We start from the raw sequence: 25,734 nt of genomic DNA on the forward strand, positions 1-25,734 counted from the left end.
AATATTCCAAAATGCCTGCTGGGTCAGAAGTATTGTGTGTGCCTGAGCTGCCAACAAAAATTTTGTTTTATTTATACTTAATGTTTTAAATCAGAATGCTTACTTGCATATATCTGTAGAATCCTGAGTTCCTAAAGCATATAATGAAGAACCAATTCTATTGTAATCGTCTGCAGCACCTATGGAAAAAGTTTTAAGAATTTAATATATTTATTCATTGATTCAAAAATAGTTACTGAATACCTACCTGCCAAAAAAATGTGTATGTAATATGAGATGCCCAAAGTCTAGTGAAAGAAATGACAAAAACTATAATACAAAATGATGAATTTTATATTAAAAGTAGGTATAAACTACATCAGGAGCAGGGGAGACAGATGATTTCACCTGAGGAGATCAGGGAAGGATTTACAGACACTATAGGAGTTGGAGCTCGCAGGATGAGCAAATCTTTACTAGGCAAAGAGGAGGAGAGTGCATTCTGGATAAAGAGAAGAACATGGAAAAAGACCAGGGAGACATAAAAGAGCAAAGTATATTCAGAGAGCCTTCTGGGACTATGGCACTGCAGGGTACAGAGGGGAGTAGAGAGGGTTGAAGCTGGAAAAATCAATTTATTTTTCTTCCAAGCATCTTGGGGGAAAGAAAGGTTTTGTAAGCCATGATGAAGTTTGGACCTGATCTTGTGGGAATGGGTGTTATTAAACATCTTAAAATCCTAGTAGTGGTGAAATCAACCTGATAAGGATTTTAGATTTAAAAATTCTGCTGCCTTGAATAAAGACTAATAGTGGAGAGACACAGAAGGCACAGTGACCAACCAGGAAACTGCTGTGTCAGATGCTGAGGGTCAGGATCAAGGTAGTGGAAACATTAAGAGCAGAGAGGAACTAACAAAGCTGGAAGATATTTAGGAAATGTAACAGGTAGGATTTACAAACAGTAGACCTGAGGCAGGAGCTTGGGAAGCTAAATGAATGGTGGTACCACTACCCTTGGGTGCTAGGAAGCAAAGTACTCAACATCAGCACAGTACTCCTCCTAGGGCTTGCCCCACAGGACAATGCCCTTGTTGAGAAAAGATTATAATTTCAGAAGAGGAATAGCATAAGTGCAATGGTTAAGGGCATGGACCTGGAACCAAACTGTCCAATCCCAGCTTCCCAATTTACCAGCTGTATGACCTTGGGCATATCACTTAACATGCCTGTGCCTCAGTTTCCTCATCTGGAAATAGGGATAATAATGGTACTCAATTCACATAATTATTAGTAAACATTACTATAAACTTGGCACATAGTGTATACAGTACTATACAAATGTTTGCTATTATTAATGAAATCCTAGACATGCCTACTTTGTATTCCCACTTATACTAGCAGTATTTTTACAAGGCTTTTATGTGTTTATCCCCTAACAAAACAGTAATGCTTACATTATACTTTCTTATTTTGCACAAAATTACATTCAACTGATATGGCTGAAATTTGGTGACCATTTACTTATTGTTACTCAAATCTTCTATCCTGATATCTTTTATAAAGAAACTTCAACTACAAACTTCAGACCATGAACAGTAACTTATACATAAGACTCTTCACTATACCCTAACAGGTTAAGTTAAAAAATAAATAAATAATACTCAAAAATCACTTAAAGGTTGGTTTATTGAGAGGCAGAAATCAAAAATGGTTTTTGTGTTTAATATTGAATACATTGATAGTTTATGCTTAGGCTGACCCTGAAATTATTTTTTAGAGCAAGAAATTCCTGTATTCTAACTAACATTTGACCCTGAAATTATTTTTTAGAGCAAGAAATTCCTGTATTCTAACTAACATTAGGCTTTGAGAACACTACCCTCTTTAGTTATTACAGCATTATGTGATCACGAAAAATATACAAACTGTCCTGATTTTATAAATCACAGTGACTTATAAAATTATTAAGTTGAAAAGCTTAATTTTTCATAATCCAGGCTAAGTTCATTAATTATGAAAAAATAGTTTTTACTTTATAATTTTGTAAAATTTTATTACAGTTGACCCTTGAACAATGCAGGGGTTACGGGTGCCAACCCTCCCCACAGTGAAAAAATTCCTGTTTAACTTTACAGTTGCCCCTGTATCCACGGTTCTGCACCTGCAGATTCAACCTATCTCGGATTACATATTTACTGAAGAAAAATCCGCATATAAGTGGACCCACATAGCTCAAACCTGTGTTGTTCAAGGGTCCACTATATATGTAAGGTAATTAATTATATGTAACAATCGTAACTTTGTAAAACAGGATCACTACCATCTCCCCTAAAACACCATTCCACTTGGTCAAATAAATAGAATCAGTAAGAATCACTAATATTCTGTTTTCTTAACAGATGATTCCTATAGTTCTTTATACTTCCATGGCACTAATATACACCTCTATGATAGGATTAATTAAATATATTGTAATTTTTTGCTTTTAGTGTTTATCTCACCTGCAAAATTATTAATTCCTTAATGGCAAAGACTGTTATTTTCTTCATCTTGAAATCATCAATGTCTAACATGATGGCTGGCACATAATAGATATGCCAATGTTTATGAATTAAATAACTTTTTAAGAAATTTTAAAAGTATATATAGTAGGATTCCATTTTTAAATCATCAAATCTAAACTTAAACGTATTCCTAATTATTACAATCAACACTAGTATGTACCATTTCGTATTTACAAAGTTCTTCTTTTCTGGGGGAAGGGGGTGTGCCTGCAGGCTGGGGCCAGGGCCTAGTGGGGGAGGGTGGAGTGTGGGGTTTCCTAGGAAGGCACACAGGGTGCCGCTGGAGCCCTCAGGGTACACTGTGTGACTCTGGGTGTGTGTGTGGGGAGTAGGGAGTAGTGTGGGTCCTGATGGAGGGGCCAGGAGAGGATGGGTTGGGACAAAGTTTTTCTTAACAGAGGAGTGAAAGTATGAGATATTTTATCCTTAATGTCATTTTATAAACAAGGAAACCAACACAAGACTAATTATGTGACTTGCCCAAGGCTCTAAAGCAAATCAGTAATTAATTTAGGAAGGAATTCAAGTTTCCCACACTTTGACTATATAGTTCTTAACTACTGAACAGGCAACTAGGAACTACTACTTCATTAGAATGAATCTGCAAATCACAAAGATATAGGAAAATAAAATACAAAAAGAACTCTTAACTCTCTCAAAAGAATGACACAAGAATAGAAGTTACCAGACCCAAGACTTCTTTACTTCCTCCTTTCTATTAGGGTATGTAACAATACTCCAAAACAGAGGTTCGTACTTCTGGGTACCTACTGACCTGTCTGTATATCACAGACTCTGAAACTTTTTGGTTTTAGGACTCCTTTACACTCTTAGAAATTACTGAGTACCCTAAAGAGCTTTTGTTTATGGGGGTTATATCTATCAATTGTACTGTATTTTTTTTAAGTAAAACAAAAAATTTAAATATTTACTATTTTAAAATAACAGTATTAAAACCATTAATACGTTTGTTTTTTTTTTGGCCGTGGGGCATGTGGGATCTTAGTTTGCCGACCAGGGATAGAACCCGTGCCCCTGCATTGGAAGCACGGAGAACTAACCACTGGAATGCCAGGGAAGTCCCATAAACCATTATATGTTAACATAACATTTTAAATGAAAAATAACTATTTATATATTTTAAAATTAGTGAGCACAGTGACACTGTTAGATTTTTGCAAATCTCTTTTGTGTCTGGATTAATAGAAAATAGCTCCATTCTCTTATCTGCTCTGCATTCACTCTACTGTGATACGTTGTTTTTGTTCAAGTATTGGGAGAAAATCTAGCCTCAAACAGATGTGTCGTTGGAAAAGGAGGAGGCATTTTACTAATATTTTCAGAAAATTGTGAATACTCAACAAAGCAGTAGTTTAAGGGTTAGTTCCTGTGGGGAATCTAAAATCCTATCAATAAATTTTGTGTACTCTATTACATTAAATCTAATGATATAAGTGATATTTATCCCAAGAATATAAGGTTGGTTTAATATTTGAAAATCAAACATCATTAACCATATTAATAGACTAAAAAAGAAAAACCATATGGTTATCTCAACTGTTGCAAAAAGAGCATTTGACAAAATCCAACATTCATTCCTGACTTAAAAGGCATCTAGGAAAAATCTATCATCATAATTAACGGCTTAAGACTGATGCTTTCCCCATAAGATAAGGAACAAGGCCAAGTTGCTTGCCTTCACCACTTCCATCAACACTGTACTGGAGGGTATAGCTATAGTATAATGGGGCAAGGAAAAGAAATAAACAGAATTCAAATTGGAAAGGAAGAAGTGTAACTGTTTTTATTAGCAGATGATCGTCTATGTAGAAAATCCTAAGGAATCTACAAAATAGTTAATAAAGCTAATAAGTGAGTTGATTTAGTAAGGTTGCAAGATATTAGCTCAACACTGAAAATACAATGTATCTCTATATATTGGCAAAAAACAACTGGAGACTGAAATGTAAAAAACACAACATTTACAATAGCATCAAAAAATAATTAGGGACCTAACTGAAGATGTATAAGATCTGTACAAAGGAAACTATAAAACACTGCTGAGAGAAGACCTAATTAAATGGAGAGATATACCATGTTCATGTCTCAGAAGAACCAATAGTGTTAAGATGTCAATCCTCCCCAAACTGATCTACAGATTCTATACAATCCCAATCAAAATCCCAGCAGGCATTTTTGTAAAAAGTGACAAGCTGATTCTAAAATCCAAATGAAAATGTAAAGAAACCAGAGGGGCCAAAATGACTTTGATAAAGAAGAATAAAGTTGGAGGACTTATACAAGAAAAGATGTTCAATATCATCAATCATTGGGAAATGCAAATTAAAACCACACTGGCCTAGCAGAATGGATAAAATTTAAAAGACTGATTATCTTTATTGGCAAGGGTGTGAAGCAACTGGAACTCTCGTGCACAGCTGGTAGGAATGTAAAATGATACAATCATTTTGGAAAAAAGTTTGGCAGTTTTTTAAAAAAAGTTAATTATACACTTACACTTGACCCAGCCATTCTACTTCTAAGTATTACCCAAGAGAAATGAAAGCATATGTCCATACAAAGAATTACATACAGATGGTTTATGTCAGCTTTATTTCAAATGGCCAAAAGCCAGCAACAACCCAAATGTCCACCAACAGCTGAATGGATAAACTGTGGTATATCCATACAATGGAATACCACTCAGCAATAAAAAGAATGAACTATTGATACATACAACATGGATGAATCTCAAAATAATTTTGTTGAATTTCAAAGCCAGACCATAAAGAGTACATACTGTATGATTCCATTTATATACAACTCTAGAAAATGCAAGCTAATCTATAGAGACAGAAAGCAGATCAGCGGTGGCCTGGAGACAGGCGCAGGAGGGAACGATTACAAAGGGCCACAAGGAAACTTTTGGTGGTGATGATGGATATGTTCATTATGTTGACTGTAGTGATGATATCATACATATGTCAAAACTTATCCAACTGTACACTTTGAACATTGTAGCTTATTGATATCAATTATATCTCAATAAAGCTGTTAGAAAAACCCCATTTTAGTCTATCTTGTACTTTAAATAGATCTTTTCCATACATAATTTTGATCATTAAGAAAATTCTAGTTCAATGAATCACATAGATCTTCCAAATGTTGACACACTTCAGTATATAATATCAAAAATATCACACTCACTAATATTATCATCAATCTCCTCAGGTAAGTCTTTAATTACTGAAAAACAAGCTCATGGTGATTGATACAAGTTTTCCAAAATTCTAATTATTGCTGGAAAGCCTGACCTTTATCATTGTCAACAAACACTGTCAGCTGTTTTCCATGAAGTGTCAGGCCCATTTAATTAATTCTTAATAAAATGTCTACCAAATACTCAAGTTTCAATAATCACAGTTTGTCTGTCAGTTGTTCTTTCAAGTAAAAATGGTATTTTATGAAAAAAAGCAGCTAGTTCAGTTGCAACTCATTCACTAAAATGCTTTTCTAGAGAGAACCATCATACATCCATATGCAAAGTGCTTTATGCATACCTCCCATTTCATCACTCAGAATATTAAAAAATGTATACCCAAGGGAGGAGACTTTCCACAAGTAATAAGTTTCACTGCTTCATCAAGGACATTCTTTTTTTTAAATTTAAATTTAATTTTTATTTTATATTGGAGTATAGTTGATTTACAATACTGTGTTAGTTGCAGGCGTACAGCAAAGTGATTAGTTACACATATACATGTATCCATTCTTTTTCAGGTTCTTTTCCCCTATAGGTTATTACAGAATATTGAATATAATAGTTCCCCTGTGCTATACCATCAAGGACATTCTTAAACGAAATTTTAAATTGCAAATGCGCTGTGGGGAAGAATACAATGACTATTAGTACAGTTTGGTGCCACTGCCTTGATTTGTGCTAAAGCACCAGCAATTTATCCACCACAGCGTTTGCAACATCGGTGTAAATGTCAACATGCTGAAAAAGACAAAAAGCATCATAGTTTTATTACGAAAGTAGTTTTGACCTCACAGACTTGCTTAAAAGGGCCTTAGGATCAAAGCTTCACAGACCACAGTTTGAGAACCACTGCCCTATATCAAGACTTTTACAAACTGTAAATAACATAATAACTTTATAAATATTCCATTAAACAGTGTAAACTTTAGCCACAGAGAAAAACCTTACTTTTGTGGGATCTTGTCATTCTATCAGATTTAGCAGATGCATCCTTAACTCGGTTATGATATTCTAAAAGGAATGTTCGTTCATGCTCAAAGAAATCATCTACATCCTATGGGATCAAAAGAAAATATGAGCTTTTTTCACTTATTTGCTTTAGTCTAATACATAAATCACTTTGTTATCCTTATAATCATAAAAGATCATCAGTAAAACAGCATAGCTATCCTCTAATAATCAGACATTATATTGATTTCATCAACAAGTTCAGACTTTAAAAACATGTGTTTCTATCTATCAAGTAAGAAATCTTCTACAGTTTTGCAGCTGAAGGCTTAGAGCTCCCCATTATGGTTCAGGCTCATGTGTTGTACTCAAATGTGTTCCTACTTGTGCTCCGCCTCTACAGTCCTGTTCTCCAACAGATATACTTCTGCCAGTGGGAGTGATCATTTGCTTTATGAGAAAAAGGGAAAAAAGCCTGGCAGACAAGTGAAAATCTGTTTTTCTTGGTCTGTTATGCATTCTATGGGCCATTCCTGAATGCTGTTCCTGAATCCCTTAGTCATTAGGGCCCTTTCTGACTGCTTTGGGGAACCTGGCCAAAGTAGCTATCTGGGAGCAATTTTCATATTAAACACTGTTTTCAATCTTTTCTGGAACAAAACTAGAAATACTTAAAAAATAAAAATTATTAACAGTACTTTCCTCCCTTTTAAAACAGCAATTGTTTATTGAAAAAGCACCAGCTGAAATGATTAATTTGAGACCGACATCAACAGTACACAGAAGCAAAAGTTAGTACTGATAAAATGTCATTTAAAATCTGCTAATTCATGTGTACCAGTTTTCTTAAATGTAAAAATGGAGATAAACTAACTTGCAGAGCTGTAGTGAAGATTAATGAAATGTGGGCTACCAAACACCACACTGTAAATGTTCAAAAAATGTCAGCTATTACTTCAATAAAATTATCAAAATCATAATCAATATAGTGGTTTATACTTAATGTTAAGAAAACAATTCAGGGACTTCCGTGGTGGTGCAGTGGGTAAGACTCGGGGCCGGGGTTCGATCCCTGGTCAGGGATCTAGATCCCGCATGCATGCCGCAACTAAGAAGTCTGCATGCTACAACTAAAGATCCCACATGCCACAGTGAAGATCCTGTGCGCTGCAACTAAGACCCAGCACAGCCTAAATAAATAAATAAATAAATAAATAAGAAAGAAAAAAAAGAAAAAAGTTCAACATTAATGCGGAAGTATCAAAATGGAAGTAAGTTCTTTTTTTGGGCCACAACGCACGGTTGTTGGGATCCTAGTTCCCTACCAGGGATTGAACCCGGGCCCACGGCAGTTAAAGTCCTAACCACTGGACCGCCAGGGAACTCCCATGCTGAGTCTTTATTAGAAAGTAGCCACAGCACATGCACTGTCAACGTATCAACTGACCTGTCTCTGCAAAATTAAAGTATAAATCAAATAGTACTTTACACCCAAGTTTTACTATAGCTGTATTTATAAAAACAGGCAATGATGACAAAGCATTATTTATCTCTTATTAGTATTTACTTAATAATGTAATAGAAACATTTTTCTCTTATATTTTAATGGTTAGAGTTTTCAGAAAAATCCATTTTTGTACCATTTTCAGAACATCATTAAGAAAAATTTAGGTGTTATCTCGGTAAGTAATTAACTTTTTAAGTATATTCACACATATCATCTCATTCAATCTAACAATCCTGTGAGCTAGGTGGCATTACTAACCAAATTTTGAAAATGGGAAAACCGAGATTCAGAGAAAGAAAGTGACTTTTTCCAAGGTCATGTAGCTACTATGAGACAAAACCAAAACCTCAACTGAGCTCTTCTAACTCCAAATCTGAACCCAGGTCTGCCCCTAACATTTCTAAGGCCAATTGGGTAAGTGTATAAATGGAGGCAGACCCTCTGTGCCCCACCCCGTGACTCTGTAAGGCACCCAGAGGGACCTCATGTGCACGTGGCTGGACGTTCATTCCATCCTGCACACTGATCTTCTGCCCTGTGCCTTCTCTCTACTCCCTGACCACCTGTGGAGGACAGCCACCAGTGGCACAGTCTACCCACTGGCAGATGAACTCAAGGAAAAAGCCTGTGCAGGACCTGAAAGAAGGCTTGGGATTTGGGTGAGGAAATACAGGATTCTAGATACCTGGAGAATGGTCTGGTTTGGAGGAAAGGGGCATGGGCTCTGGGTGGGCAAATCCACTTGGACCTGCAGACCTATTACCCCTTAGAGAAGGGAGCTCTTGAGGAACCCAGGGCGAGGGGCCCAGTTTCCCAGACCTAAGAAGTCTACTATTCAAACATCTCTTTTACTCTATCGTCCGCACGTCTGAAATCTCAATCTATCTCCCTCTTAAAAGAAGTAAATTCTCAAACCAACACCTCTGTTAATTAAATAAAGTCTTACCTTTACTCCAGAAACAATTACCCCATCTGCTGATTTAACCATGTTTTTAAAGAAATCTTCAAGTTTCTCTTTTTTATTTTTTCCTCGCACACTCAACTGAAAGAAAGGTTAATTTAAGTTAGCATTTCTTTTAAGATTACAAATGAGAAGTTAATGCCTCCTTTATTCTCTGATATCAAAATGGCAATCTCAAAAGGACCCCAGTTTTTAAACTTAATAAAGTGGCAATTTCATCATGTATATCACTGATTTTCAAATTCTGGGACATTAAAGAGGAATCTGGCCTCACTCCCAAAGATTCAGGTTCAGCTGATCTACAGTAAGGCCTAGCTTTCCCAAATTTTGTAAGTATATTTGATAATTTTGTTGTAAGTAACCCTCTCATCATACTTTGTCGAACACTACTATATCATACAAAGTCAACTAAATATTAACTCAGGAAGGAGTTCCTTTGAACATGCAAAATTTACTGGAGTACAATATACCATCATATGATTCTGTAAAAGCTTTGAAAATACATTTTGCAAATTCTTCACTCCAAACCCATCCAAATATCATCTCCTCACCTGTTTTGGGGTCAGCAACTCATGATACAAAGGACACAAAAGATGACTCTGCCTGGCATGAATGGTATATCTAAAGGCAAAAGTGAGAAGCAGCTAGCTCTTTGACTTTACTACTTGCTGCATCAGGGACCCCATGAAGGAACATCCTATCTAATTTCCTTATCTACTGCCATGGCTTCAATGCCCACCTTTACGTAAGTGACTCACAAATCTCTCTCACTACCCCTAAGCTCTTTCCTGAACCTTAGATCCTATTTCCAATTGCCTACATCATATCCTTACACACAGATTCTGCTAACCCCACATTAGAAAAATCTTAAAAGAGTACTCACTATAGTCTAATCTCCAAGTTTTCCCTCTTCCTGGTTCCCTATTCATGCCCCACCCCGCGCCATCCAACCAGTCTCTCAGATTCTCGTATGTTCCCTAAAGCCCCGTACCTTTCATTAAAATTCTTGAAGTAATCTACAATTTCTTCCTCTCACAGCTCAAATTCTACCAGCAAATTTCTGAAATTTGTCCCTTTCCACTCCCACTGTCCTGTAAAAGTCCTCATTATCTCTTGCCTAGACTACTACATTGGACTACTAGTTAACATCCCTCCTCTCCTCCATCCAATCCATTCTGCTGCTTGTGATAACTTTCCAATATCACACTTTGGAAACTTAATAAGTTTACAAAGTTTCATAATGTTCAGAGAATGAAGGCCAATCTCCTTAGCACGGTACTCAATACTTTGAAAAATTTGTTTCAACTTACCTTTCCACGTACCACTCTACCCCTAAAGAGCCTTATGTTCCAAACTGTTCTCAAAAGAAGCTCTGAGCTTTTAGGTTTCTCTGTATCTGAGATGATACCTCCTCTTTCACCAAAAATTCTTTTTTCAAAAAAATTTTTGGCCATGCTGCACAGCTTGCGGGATCTTAGTTCCCCAACCAGGGATGGAACCCGTGCCCCCTGCAGTGGAAGCGTAGAGTCCTAACCACTGGACCGCCAGGGAGTTCCCATCGATTTCTAACTTAAGAGCATATTAGAGTAGATGGTGCCACAGGAGTAGATGATATGACTTAGAATTTACAGAATTCGAAGTCTAGAGGAGCTTTTAGACTTCTAGAGAACTCAGTGAGGAACCTTGGAAGAATCAGATTTAAATGAATGGATATATGGAGGATAAAGCCCATGAAAGAGACTGGGAAGTAGCTTTAGAGTTAACACGAAAACACATCAAGAGAGATTCCCATAGATCCACAAGTACATGGGAGCCAGCATAGCTAGAAAGATATCTTAGTCAACATGGAAAAGCATGATGTATTTCACCACATTAATAGAATAGAGGAGAAAAACCGCATGATCATCTCAATAGATGTACTTTTTCATTATAACACCACTCAACAAACTAGGAATAGAAAAGAACTTCTTTAAGCTGACAAATGGCATCTATGAAAAAACCCACCGTTAACATCATACCTGACAGTGAAACAGTGAATGCTTTCTCCCTAAGATCAGGGACAAAACAAGGATGTCTGCTCTTGTCACTTCCATTTAACACTGTACTGGAGGTTCTAGTCGGGGCAGTTAGGCAAGCAAAAGAAAAAAAGGAATCGAGACTGGAAAGGAGAAAGTAAAAAAGAAAAAAGAAAAGAAGCTATTAAATGAGTGTGGCCACCAAGGTGGTTGAAGGCTGTGGGGATGCAGGCAGCTCAGGGATTTGATTTCTGACTGGTGTCCCCCCCCCCCCCCCCCCCGTGAACAAGGCCACTATCTGATCAAGAAGAATTACTGAAATCAGCTTTAATGGAAAATGGGAGAGACCTGTCTAAAGTCATAACCTTGTTATAAGGAACAGAGCAGGCACTCTAGGCGAGATGAGAAAAGACAAAAGGGCTACTGACAGGGTCAAAGTGCAGGAGAGGTCAAGGGTCTAGATGCAGCAGTGAGTCAAAGAACAACTATAAGGGGAACAGGGAAAAAGGGAGCTGCGAGGACAGAAGGCTATGTTTGGAGTCTATAATATTAGGGTTTAAGAACTCAGAGGTGGGGCTTCCCTGGTGGTGCAGTGGTTAAGAATCCACCTGCCAATGCAGGGGACACAGGTTCGAGCCCTGGTCCGGGAAGATCCTACATGCTGCGGAACAAATAAGCCCGAGCACCACAACTACTGAGCCTGTGCTCTAGAGGCCACAAGCCACAACTACTGAGCCCACGTGCCTACAGCCCATGATCCACAACTAGAGAAGCCACCGCAATGAGAAGCCCACGCACTGCAAGGAAGAGTAGCCCCAGCTCGTTGCAACTAGAGAAAGCTCGCGTGCAGCAAGGAAGACCCAATGCAGCCAAAAACAAACAAATAAATGTATTAAAAAAAAAAAAAAAAAAAAGAACTCAGAGGTGAGACAAGGTCCTGGGTGTGGTCACTGATGCGGCAGGAAGAAATGAATGAAGATTAGGGTGTTGAATAGGTTAAATATTTAATCTACTGCTAAGCAGACTAAAGCTATAGGTACTGGAAACAGAAGGGGCAGAGCTACATAAGGAAAGCAATACTACAGGCAATCATTCCTTACAGCAGTGACCATTTCTCATAAGACTAAATGCTGGAACAAGATTTTCTAGGCTTTCCAGATGCCCCACAGCCTTTTCAGACTTCAAGACACTTTCACTCTATTTCAACAGCTCATCAGTCCCATGACCCTCTGAAGTTCAGATAGTAGAATAGCACAGACAGATTTCTTTTCCAGCACCACTGAACTGAGTAAAGATCTGAGAAACAGCACTAGAGACAAGGTTGAGAAAAACCTTTTAATTTGGGGCCTATGATCTTCTACAACCTGTTAACATACTTGTTATTAATTAATTAAAGAATATTTGCAAAACACTTTCCTGTCCATCTTTCTAGGCTTTCTCCAAAACAACCATTTGCTGATATTAAAAAGGTTACTAAAATGCATCATCATCACCTCTATTTATTTATTTATTTATTTATTGCAGTATTTAGCATTGTCCTGACATTTTTAAAATTAATTAATTAATTAATTAATTAATTATGGTTGTGTTGGGTCTTCGTTTCTGTGCGAGGGCTTTCTCTAGTTGCGGCAAGCGGGGGCCACTCTTCATCGCGGTGTGTGCGCCTTTCACTGTCGCAGCCTCTCTTGTTGCGGGGCACAGGCTCCAGACGCACAGGCTCAGTAATTGTGGCTCACGGGCCTAGCTGCTCCGCGGCATGTGGGATCTTCCCAGACCAGGGCTTGAACCCGTGTCCCCTGCATTGGCAGGCAGATTCTCAACCACTGCACCACCAGGGAAGCCCCCATCATCTCTATTAAGCACATATTAATTTGTAAGGAAGAGGGACTTCCCTGGTGGTCTAGAGGTTAAGACTCCGTGCTCCCAATTAAGGGGGCCTGGGTTCGATCCCTGGTCAGGGAACTAGATCCCACATGCATGCCACAACTAGAGTTCCGATGCCGCAACTAAGAGTCCACATGCCACAACTAAAATGATCTCACATGCCACAACTAAGACCTGGTGCAACCATAAACAAACAAACAAATAAATAAAAACAACAACAAATATATTAAAAAAAATTTGTAAGAAGAAAAATAAATCTACCTTGGTGGGAAAAAAAATTATGAAATCCTAGGATTTATGAAAGCTATTTATAAAGCTGAACTAAACAATAATCTTTCACTTATTATTTTAACAAATATTTTTATATCTTAACGGTCAGGCACAATTCTAAAATAGTGAGGATACAATGGTGAAAAATTCAAGTCTTACTCCCAGAGAGCTTACTTTTTAGTAGGGGGAGATAGATAATGGATATATAAACAAATTTTTAAAATACAGATATAGGGACTTCCTTGGTGGCGCAGTGGTTAGGAATTGCCTGCCGATGCAGGGAACACGGGTTCGAGCCTGGTCTGGGAAGATCCCACATGCCGCGGAGCAACTAAGCCCGTGCACCTCAACTACTGAGTCTGTGCTCTAGAGCCTGTAAGCCACAACTACTGAGCCTGCGCTCTAGAGCCTGTGAGCCACAACTACTGAAGCCCACACGCCTATCGCCCATGCTCCGCAACAAGAGAAGCCACCACAAAGAGAAGCCGACGCGCCACAACGAAGAGTAGTCCCTGCTCTCCACAACTAGAGAAAAGCATGCACACTGCAATGAAGACCCAACGCAGCCAAAAGTAAAAATAAATTAATTTAAAAAAAATACAGATATATAATTTCAGATAGTACTAAGGGCTGTGGCAATAGGATAGAGTACTTGGAGCCTGAGTACTAAGGTGGCCTTGTGCTGTTACCACCATGCCTCACTTTACACCTATGTTGCTCTACCAAATTACTGTTAAGGTTTTAGCCCAGGCCATAATAAGGGCCAGCATAAACAAACTCATAAAGGTAAAAAAGTGATGACAGCATTCTATCATGTGTTTGTTAGCAACCCTATTCATGAATCATTTTTAGATTCTTGTAATTCACAATACAGCCAGCATTCTTTATAATTCCTAGTTATTAAGTGACCACAGGCCAGTACCACATACTATACTTATGCTTCTGAGAGTACCCACGCTAAAGTGCTACATTTTGAGTTACACTTTCATACCCTTTTAAAAGTTTTCTCTACTGCTAGACTTAGGACATTTTATTGTCACAGCTACTAAAACCAAACCAAGAGGGAAAATTTGTATACACAAAATTCTTTGATCTTGATGTTGACTTGTAAGCAAACAAACCACTATGCTTACATTTGTTTTCTACTAAAATTATGAGTTAATCTTGTCATCCAAATATAGATCCCAAGATCTGTATCACCCATCCACTGAAAAGAGTTTTTCCAGCACCACAAATGAAGAAACTTTCAAAGTTCAACCACCTCAAATCTCTTTTTGCATTATAACAGAGTTTTCAGGCAGGGAGGGAGGGAGGAAAAGTAAGAGCAATCAGCACTGAAGAAGGCTGGTTAAACAGATCAAGAGTCAATGATTAACCCAAAAGTAATATTGAATTCTTTAGCTCAAGTACTTCTCTGGAATTCTCCATAAGGCTTCAGAAGCCTCCAAACTCAAATTTAAGAACATTAATAAATTTAATAACCCTATTTCTTTTTTTAAAATAATTTTTAAAAAATTTTATTTATTTATTTTTGGCTGTGTTGGGTCTTCGCTGCTGTGCGCAGGCTTTCTCTAGTTGCAGCGAGTGGGGGCTACTCTTCGTTGCGGTGTGCGGGCTTCTCATGGAGGTGGCTTCTCTTGTTGTGGAGCACAGGCTCTAGGTGTGCCGGCTTCAGTAGTTGTGGCATGTGGGCTCAGTAGTTGTGGCTCGCGGGCTCTAGAGCACAGGGTCAGTAGTTGTGGCGCACGGGCTTAGCTGCTCCACAGCATGTAGGATCTTCCTGAACCAGGGCTCGAACCCATGTCCCCTGCATTGGCAGGAGAATTCTTAACCACTGAGCCACCAGGGAAGCCCTAATGACCCTATTTCTTAAGAAGTTCACAATTCAGGATGAAAATCAATATCCCAGTAATAACATAATATACCATCATTTAAAAAATTAATCCACTCAAGTTCTAGTGAAACAGTGCATTATCACTGAAAAAGAGTCATTTTTTTTTAATCAAATAAGTTTTATGTATATATATTTTTTTCTAGAGACTCGGGATTTACAGATGAGTAAAACCAGCAAATTGATGTAACCAATTATTTATACCAACAAATAATATTTACACACCAGAATAAAGAAATCAGATATAACGCAACAGCATAAAAACACTGTCTACAACTAATAACTCAAGATGATTGATCAAGATCTAAGCCCTTAACCCATCAGTGAGAGTCGTGAATTTGCCCAGCATCTCAGCTCCACCTAGAGATGTGAGGGACTTAGGGATGGCATTCTGATCCAGATGATAGCAACACATTTTGTGTTGAATCTAAAAGACTCTTTTCTGAGACGAGGAACCCAGCAGGGATTTTTCTCACTTGATTGGGAGGTGAGGTGTTAAAGTCAAATGCTCTTCACTCAACCCCCGCCCCGGGCTCCGCCATGTTGGGTCTTGTGGGTCGTGTGGCCGCTGCCCCGGCCTCTGGGGCCTTTCAGGGACTCAACCCTTCAGCGCCGTTACCCCAAGCCTAGTTCTTACCGGGAGCCGCTCCAGTCTGCCAGAGACAATGCTGCTTAAATATCTCCCTCGCCAAAGGCAGACACCGCCACTGGGCACATTGTAGCGGTCACTGGTGTAGTGGGGGATGTCCAATTTGATGAGGGACTGCCACCCATCCTAAATGCCCTGGAAGTGCAAGGCAGGGAGACCAGGCTGGTTTTGGAGGTGGCCCAGCATTTGGGTGAGAGCACAGCAAGGACCACTGCCATGGATGGTACAGAAGGCTTGGTTAGAGGCCAGGAAGTCCTGGATTCTGGTGCACCAATCAAAATTCCTGTTGGCCCTGAGACCTTGGGCAGAATCATGAATGTCATTGGAGAATATATTGATGAGAGAGGTCCCATGAAAAAGAGTCATTTTAAACTGCTTGAAAAATAAGAACATTTTATAAAATGTTTTTATAAGGCCTTAAGTCTTTTCTAACAACTCCCTACTTTTTCCAATGACGCTTTAAAAATAAACCTTGATCACTACTTTGATCAATACTCACATCTTGATTATATTCCAGGAAGACATGGAAATTTAAATCTTTCCTCAAAATAGGATGTGCTGCCACACGACACAGGAACACTTCATGCATCGCAACGGTCTTCTTGAATATTGCCAAATACTCACTAGAAACAATACACAAAATTAAAGGTAAAACACTGCAGAAAAACATCTGCAACACTTTTTTCAGCAAATACTCTTTGAATTATTCTAAATGCAAAATTAGAGATACAAAAATACAATCCATGTAAACAAAGCTTTTAGTTGAACTGTTAATGAAATATTCAATATATAAAACCCAGCTCTGAAAAGACTTCATGCTAGTTAATAGTATTTATTACATTTAAATGTTAATATTTTTAGGTTTTATGAACCTTTCTTCCTATGCAGGTTGATGTTAAAGGTAACTACAGGGGTTTTTGTTTTTAGCTTCAGAGAAAGTATACTACAAATTATACTGTACAACTTTAATAATTCAATTTCTAGATAATTACTGCTTTTAAACACCTTCGTACAAAAAAAAAAAATCAGAAACCAAACCTCGGTAAGCATATTTTCAACATTAATAACTATTTTCATCTAATGACCCAAGCACACAAGAAAGAAACACACCATGGAGAGACTAATTTTTGCCATTACAATTGAAGAACTGTGTTTAAAATATTTTAATATCATCAGTGAATCACAGCGATCATATAGTAATACATGTCAGTTTCGAAAACAAAAACACTCAAGGAAAAGGCCCAATATTCTTGCTTCAACTACGTGCAAGGAGGATAAGTTTTACATACCAGCAAACCAGCAGGATCAATGTTGGGAGAAGTTTGATCTCTGTGAGTGTAGTCATTCAGTGAAGACAAAAAAGAAGGATGCAGAGGATGGAGGTAGCAGAATAAACCCAAGGTTCTCTGTTATCCAACCCCTAACCAGACCACAAAAGAATCATGATCAGGGCCACTGGAAAACCACTGATTCTTTCAATATTAATGTGCTCTGCTAATTTCCAGCTTTCAGTCTTATAAACTATAGAATTATATATATGTCTGCTATCAGACTACTGCTTGCACTCAGTATTGACAGAATTCTTAAAATATCTGTCACTTACACTTTAACAAAGAAGACCTACTTTGTTAATTTATCTTGTCAAGAGTTTAAGCATCTGAAGAGGAGTCTAGTATCACTGTGAAAATATGCTTAAAAACTGAAATTCAGTGCAAGAAAAGGAAATGCACAAAGGGAAGAAATGACCAGAAAAAGAGTGATGAAGGTGATGATAATGCAAGGAAAGTTATTTCCTTGTATAACTCTCAAAATACAGAAAAACAATATGCAGCAAATCCAAAATTATTTCGAATGTTTAATAAAAGAGGAAAAACTGTATTTTCAGCAAATATGCTAAAAATGAAATAGAAATTATCTCTATTTTTTCAAGGATTTAATATGTCTAGTATATATGAAACTAGTAATCATTTAATAAAAAACATTAAAAAACTATTCTCTCGTTACTTTGCTCCTATTCTTTTCCCTTCAGCCAGAAGCCACAGGCAGAGAAAAGAGGAGGGGGAAAATTACACATACACACACACACACACACACACACACACACACACACTTTTTGAAAAAGAAAGCAGAATATATTCAGAGTTGCTCAGTGCACACTTCTATGAGAAATAGAAGTCTTGGTAGTATGCACTTGTCAAAAAAAGAGAACCAGGTAAGTAGTAACTAAGGCCTTGTAAATAAAAAATGAAACGATTTACACTGTGCTTTAAAAAGTCATTATTTCCCTTTCTACTATTTTTTATAAACTTTTGGATCCTCTGTTTTCAATTTTCAGAGTCTATGTAAAACTGTAATTTAAAGAATTTTACAGTGCAGACAATTATTCTATAATTTTCCTGTAGGCTCTGATCATGATCATTAACACTGGTTGTATGGCTTAAACCTGTATCTTCCAGAAAGGGTCAATGTGGTGAAATGATTGAAAGGATGGGATATCAGAGAGCAAAAAAACAAAAACACAAACAAAACAAAAAAGGCATTAAAATAAGCACAATTAACAACAAAAATCACATACGCTTCCAGCTCCTGTTTCATCTTTGTGAATTCTTCCTTTGTCATAGACCCTTCTCCTTCTCCAAGTTTCTGTAGTTTTTCCCTTGAGGCATCAAAATCAGGTCTTGGTGGTGCTGGAGGGATCTGTAATGGAACCAAATCACTAGTTTTGTTGTTGTTGTTGTTTGACCGCACTGACCAGGGATCAAACCCATGCCCCCAGCAGTGGAAGCACGGAGTCTTAACCACTGGGCTGCCAGGGAAGTCCCCCAAATCACTAGTTTTAAAGACTTTAATTTCTTGCAGCAATTGTACTACTGCCACCATAAAAGACTGTTGTCTGAGAGAGCTAAAGTCATCCTGAATGAACTGGATACCAGGAATATCCCGATTAAGGTTAGAGAATTTGATTAAGTCTAGAAATTAAGATCCTTGAGGTCCTTTACACCAAGGAAGAAACAAGAGCAGAGCACTATTTTCTGGTGTTAGAACAGTAGTACCCGAACTTTAGTCTGCAGATTCTAGATGTGGCAACCTAGAGTCCTCAAATGTCTATGTGCATTAAGCTTTGAGTACACACTAAATAAATGTGTAGCAAATATGTACACTATTTTTCAAAAGTATGTAAATGGTACAATTAGAGTGTACCAGAGGCAGAAAGCACTGACTTAAAAACAGGAGAACAATATACAGACTAATGACTAACCTCATCTTATTCACCCACAGTAAGTGGGTAAGTAAGCACCTTAAATAAAAATATAAGATCTAGAAGAGACATATCATTCAAGGGAAGGATATAAGAAAAAACTTATCTTAGGAGGAAGAGCCTACAAGTAAGAACTGTTAAGGGGGAATGATGGAAAGCAAAGAGAGCAAGTAAGAGGAAGAAAAGGGGAAAGTTAAAATAACAATGACCTGAAGAAAAGGATTACACCAAGGAAAGCAATAGGGAAGGAAGCATCAAATACAGATCAGCACACATTCACTGATGCCCGCACACAGCATCTACTATGTGCCAGGCATGATGCTGAACAACTGGCATATAAAGATAAATAAGACATGGTCTTGATCTTTGAGGAGTGTTTAGTCTATGGGAGAAAAAAGTAGTAAGAAAATGTCATCACACAAGATGAGGGAAAAAAAGGTGGAAACAGGAGAAGCTTCTAGGCTGGTAAACACATTGACATGCTGGGAAAATGGAAGGCGGTACGTCCTGGAAAGGGCATGAAAGTTCTGTGTCAACCCCCCCACCCCAACACCTCATCCTATGCATCTCTTCTTCCATTTGGCTGTTCCTGAGTTGTATCCTTTATATAAACTGGTAATTAACCAAAAAGAAAAAAAGAAAAAGAAAAAGCACTGCCAGTTGTCCACGAAACTCAACTTGTAGAAAGAAAAAAAAGCAAATGACTGAGAAGGAGGGGCCACAAGGATAAAGATGGAATCAGGTCAGGTCAGGATGATTTCAAGGAAATCAAATGAAACTAAACTTCAGAAATCTGACTGTGGTCAACAGTTGAGGCACAACACCCAGTGCCTATTTATATTAGATAATCTCTTAAGGAGCCCTCCAACTCTAAACATCTGTCTACCTAAGGGTTCAAGACCAGTACGGTTTGTAATACCCCCTTAGCTACCCCCTAGGACAAGCCCATTTCTATTCTAATAAACAGTAAGAATTTAAGTTTAAATGAGGGAGAATAACATATCCATATCCCCACACTCCCAAACAAGACAACTCAGGATAAAAGTGGTAGCCAATTACATTTTGTAGCTGGCAATTTAAAAAAACTACCTCAGTTCACTAGAAGTGCAAAGTAAGATTTCAACACATAATAAAGTATCTAAAAAACTCCTAGAAAATGGGATTAAAATGGAACCTCAACACTTACAATGTAACCTGCATAGTCTTCATTTTCAACGAAGGAATCGTGAAGCCAGATAAATTCCTCATGTTGTCGAACAACTGAAAACTCGTTTTGTTTAAAATTTGGCAATGAACTCTGCAAAGACAGAGATTCTCTCAAATAAAAATCGAAGTTACATTAAAAAAGCTTTTAACATTTTATACCTTATTTTTTAAAATTAGTCTTTTATGAAAGATTATCAGTGCTTTTACACTCTATTATGAAAACCCTGAGACACCCAGACAAAATTATCCTAGGATCTTTGAGAAAATAAGCTGACAGCCTCTTATTATATTGTACTTCTACCATTACAAAGTTATCCTATAAATACATCAAACAACTATTCAAACAAAGAAAAATAGATCATAATCTGAAAACGTGCTTGAGAACTGAAATCTAAAAAGAAAATAGTCTGTTAAAACAGTAATTTAACTGAATGTAACAAAATTGAAAATAACAAGAATGGTAAAAGATACTAAAAGTCTAGAGAAAATTAAATTTGTACTATGCCTAAGTTCTATGATTAATTCTCAAATGTTAACCTTTAAAAAGTACATTTCCCTAAAACGTTTTGTTAAAATAACAGCAGTGAATTATAAACTAAAATAGAATTTCTAATTATGTTCAAAACCAAAATTCTAGTCAATATATTATTACACATGTAACATTAGCACAATAACTAAAATAACAGAAGTACAAGATCCCATTTACCTTTGTGTGAACAGTGAATTTTACTTTATCTCTCTCACTAAGAGCATCAGAAATGTCCACCTGCAGAGCAGCATCACTTTGAAGATCTACATTTATTGCTTTAAGCTAGAAAAAGAAAATAATAACTCAATGAAAATTCTGTAGGCTTTTATACAATTTAATTCTTCTCCCAGACAATAAGACAATGCAAAAACAAAACTAAACTAACAAAAGAATCTTAAATCTAAAAAGTACTCAAGTTCATTTACTCTATATTATCTATATCTGTATCTATCTATCTATCTATCTATCTATGTATTTGGGGGGAGGTGCTTTGGGTATGTTATTATCTTAACCAATTTTCATTCTACACCATGCAACTATACTTTGCTTTGTATGAATCAATGTGCTAAACATTATTAGTTTCACCCAAAAAGTAAACTATTTTCCAAGAAGATGGTCCTTTAAAAGTTCAAGTGTTCTAAAATGTATCTGCCTTTAAGAACAAGAAAAATAATAAAAAGAATATTGGCCAATCATTTAAACGCTATAAGCTATAAATAAGCTATTGCTTATTTTAATTCAGGAATATACAATAAAACTACTAATGATAATTAAATATATTACATATATGTATTATGTATATGTAAAGTGCTAAAAAAATGCTAACATATAATAAATAAGAATTAACTCCTGTGATATGAATTAAATTTTACTCTACAGTACTCTTTAATTCTTCTAAATTAAATTTTACTCTATACACCCATTTCTATTTACCCATTTATGAGAAGACTTCTTCATATATAATTCTAATCATAATTCTACTTATAATTCTTAAATTTCATCCATTTTTCTTCCTCTTTAAACAAATAAACATTCTAACATCTTTGGGTAATTTGGAGATTTACAAAAGAAGCAAACACACTAAAAGATAAAGTCTCAGCCAGTTGCAAAGATATGAAATATTTAAAGTGTAACTAAGTAGCTTGCTTCATATACTCTAGTTGTAAAAGCCAGGACTGACTTTGGAATCTTACCTAGTCATTAGTGTTTCAAATTTCAATTACAACGTAAATGGAAAAAATGCTGGAAGCAAAATTGTTTATTCTATGATCTCAATTATATAAAAAAAATGGAGAAATGGTTCTGAAGAACCTAGGGGCAGGACAGGAATAAAGACGCAGACATAGAGAATGGACTTGAGGACACGGGGAGGGGGAAGGGTAAGCTGGGACGAAGTGAGAGAGTGGCATGGACATATATACACTACCAAATGTAATATAGATAGCTAGTGGGAAGCAGCCGAATAGCACAGGGAGATCAGCTCGGTGCTTTGTGACCACCTAGAGGGGTGGGATAGGGAGGGTGGGAGGGAGACGCAAGAGGGAGGGGATATGGGTATATATGTATATGTATAGCTGATTCACTTTGATGTAAAGCAGAAACTAACACACCACTGTAAAGCAATTATACTCTAGTAAAGATGTTTAAAAAAATGCATAAATAAAAGGCTTATAAGAAATACAACAAAATGTGAGTTGCAGTGGATTTGCTTCTTTGTATAGTCTTTTATTCTCCCAACTTTCCACAATATGCATGTATTACTTTTATAAATAGGAAAAAAATAAGCCTTTAAGAAATCTTGTGATTTATTAAAAGTTGAATTTTGTGAAGTTTTCCATTAAATAGGGTTGTTTATTAGTAATGAAAGTAACATACTATTTCATTTTTGCTCTTTTGGTTCTGTATTGACTAGACATGTTTTTAAAAAATAAATACCATTACATACAATCTAACTTAAAGAGTCACAGAAGAAATTAATCACTATTTAAATTGCATGGCCTTTAATGAAAACTTTATTGATAACTTTAATAAGTTTATATTAAATTAAATTTCAATCAGTAATCATATTTTTAAAAGTTAATACTATAAACTTACATAAAAATATTTTAAAATGTTTAAAAAACTGCTATTGTACTCAATGCTACATGTAGCCCATTGTCTGATAAAAGAAATGAACTTAAAGGTTGTTTTGAATTACAAAGAAGTATTCTTTTTCATTTTCCAACTATCTTCATTGCTTCTGAAGTACTGGCAACATTAGAGAGTACTTTGTTCTTTGGTTTTCTTGCTTTTATTTAGTCTTATGTCTTCAAACTGTCCTTCCTACCTGCTCTCTAACCCCTTACCTTAATTCTAATTTAAGAAATCTGTTTCTTTATTTCTCTTTACTCACATTCAGGCCACTCTTAAGATGTTTATTGTGGTGGGATGAATTACAGCTCCCCAAAAGACATCCATATCCAAATCCCTGTAGATGTTATCTTATATGGTAAAAAAGATGGGGAGATTATCCTGGATTATCCAGGTGGGTCCTAAATACAATACATGTATCTTCATAAGAAGGAGGCAGAGGGAGATTTGACACAGACAAAAGAAGAGAAGGCAACTTAACTACGGAGGCAGAGATTAGAGTGGTAAAGCCACAAGCCAAGGACTGCAGGCAGCCACGAGAAAGCTGGAAGAGACAAGTAACTAATTCTTCGCTAGAGCCTCAGGGAGCATGGCCCTGCCAACACCTTGATCTCAGCTCAGTGATAGTGATTTCAGACTTCGGGCCTGCAGAACTGTGAGAGAATAAATTCTGTTGTGTTAACCCGTCAGGTTTGCAGTAATTTGTTATAGCAGCCACAGGAAACTCATAAATTTATCATATGGTTTTTGGAATAATAACCTTGGCAGTTCTCCATTTCTTGTTTTCACTGCCTAGTCTAGGATTTTTCAAACACAACTGATAAGACTCAACCTGGATGCTTGTTAAAAAATACAGAATCCCACGCCCTATCCCAGACGTTATCAAAACAGAATCTTCAGAATGAGCCTTAAAAACCATAGTTGGGAACACCGGCCTAGATTTTCCAGGTTGTCTTTGTCTTTACATTCTGTCAAAACTTCATCTCAACTGCTAATATTTTCTTTTCAATGATTATATAAAACATTTCTGCCAGATTTCATATCTCTAAGTATATTTTAATTTTCAGGTTTATTTTCTTTTTTTTTAACCGTTGCACCATCAACTTGGAAACACACCTTTCAGGATTTGTACATATGAAGGGCTGTTATTTATTCTTCCAATTAAAGATTATTTTAAATTATTAAAATATTTCTGTTTTCCATTTTGTTATCCTTTTATACCAAATACACTGTTCCCCTTTTTTTGCTTTGTTTTGTCTGATAGTAAAACACCTGGCTTTTTAAAATTGTAACTTATCAATAAAAAATATTCCTGTATTATACATTTACCACTTTTGGTCTTATACTTTATTTTTTAGGTATAGTTTACATATAATGAACTGCAGATTTTAAGTATATAGTTTGAAGAGTTTGAACAAATATGTAGGTTACACCCCTGTAATCATCACCATAATTAAGATATGGAACATTTCCATCAGCCTCAGAAGTTCGCTCCTTTGCTTTTATTCCTCTACTTCTTACTTTCTAACTCTTTGATAAATTCTCTCTTGTATGCTTTATTAAAGCATATTAAAGCACTGGAAAATATGTCTTCCAATCAACTGCACCTTAGATTTAATAAAATATCATATTGTAAATTTAATGTGTGGTTTTTTTTGTTTTTGTTTTTTTGGCCATGATGCGTGGCTTGCAGGATCTTAGTTCCCCAACCGGGGTGGAACCCAGGCCCCCTGCAGTGGAATCACGGAGTCCTAACCACTGGACATCAGGGAATGCCTGTAAATTTAGTGTTAATTACATAAAATGTACACAGATTTTCCAGGTGGATTTTCTTCTTTGTTTACAGAAAAGTCAATAATTTTAGACAGTTTTTGTTAAGGGGAAGAGTCAAAGCAAACAACTTGTGATTCATCAACATTTAATTAACTGTGCAAGTAGTGAGGTCAGTTTGAGGAAATTCTAACTGGACTACATTCACCAGTTTAATCCTTATCTGGGCCAATGAACTTTGTACTTTCTTTTGTCAAAGACTGACTAGGTTAAACATTTGTGTCATGGTCAAGAGAAAGCCCTGCTTCCCTGGTGGCGCAGTGGTTGAGAATCTGCCTGCCAATGCAGGGGACACGGATTCGAGCCCTGGTCTGGGAGGATCCCACATGCCGCGGAGCAACTAAGCCCGTGAGCCACAATTACTGAGCCTGCGTGTCTGGAGCCTGTGCTCCGCAACAAGAGAGGCCACAACAGTGAGAGGCCCGCGCACCGCGATGAGGAGTGGCCCCCACTTGCCACAACTAGAGAAAGCCCTCGCACAGAAATGAAGACCCAACACAGCCATAAATAAATAAATAAATAAATTTTTTTTAAAAAGTTAAAAAAAAAAAGAGAAAGCCCTGGCAGAGAAAATGATTAATTAACATAAATACACTATCCTTAGAAAAATAATCTAAAGACACTGCCCTACTGCTGATAGATTAATTCTTCACATATAATTACTTAGTAAAGAGGACATTCACTACTAGTTTACTACACTGATGTGTTTCCATGTTAAAGTATCTACCTTATGACACTCCTAAAAACTTAACTGTTAATCTTTTGCCATAAAAGTACATGTACAGAGATGGATGGATGGATGGAGGAGGAAGGAAGAAGGAAAATAACTGATTATTGCAACAGCTTCC

At 36.8% G+C, this 25,734-nt stretch overlaps 1 protein-coding gene across 1 annotated transcript in view; it reads right to left on the reverse strand.

The window, feature by feature from the left end:
* SNX6 (sorting nexin 6) overlaps positions 1 to 25,734 on the reverse strand; it is a 54,664-nt gene that overhangs the window by 22,925 nt on the left and 6,005 nt on the right. Inside the window, exons 3-9 of the mRNA XM_059914089.1 lie at positions 21,104 to 21,208; positions 20,378 to 20,488; positions 18,508 to 18,629; positions 16,432 to 16,555; positions 9,209 to 9,304; positions 6,756 to 6,861; positions 104 to 179 (exon numbers count right to left, since the gene is read on the reverse strand). Coding sequence (XP_059770072.1) covers positions 104 to 179; positions 6,756 to 6,861; positions 9,209 to 9,304; positions 16,432 to 16,555; positions 18,508 to 18,629; positions 20,378 to 20,488; positions 21,104 to 21,208 — 740 coding nt within the window. The remainder of the gene's footprint in view (positions 1 to 103; positions 180 to 6,755; positions 6,862 to 9,208; positions 9,305 to 16,431; positions 16,556 to 18,507; positions 18,630 to 20,377; positions 20,489 to 21,103; positions 21,209 to 25,734) is intronic.

The sequence above is a fragment of the Balaenoptera ricei genome, chromosome 2, assembly GCF_028023285.1.
Source record: "Balaenoptera ricei isolate mBalRic1 chromosome 2, mBalRic1.hap2, whole genome shotgun sequence".
Taxonomy (NCBI): Eukaryota; Metazoa; Chordata; class Mammalia; order Artiodactyla; family Balaenopteridae; genus Balaenoptera; species Balaenoptera ricei.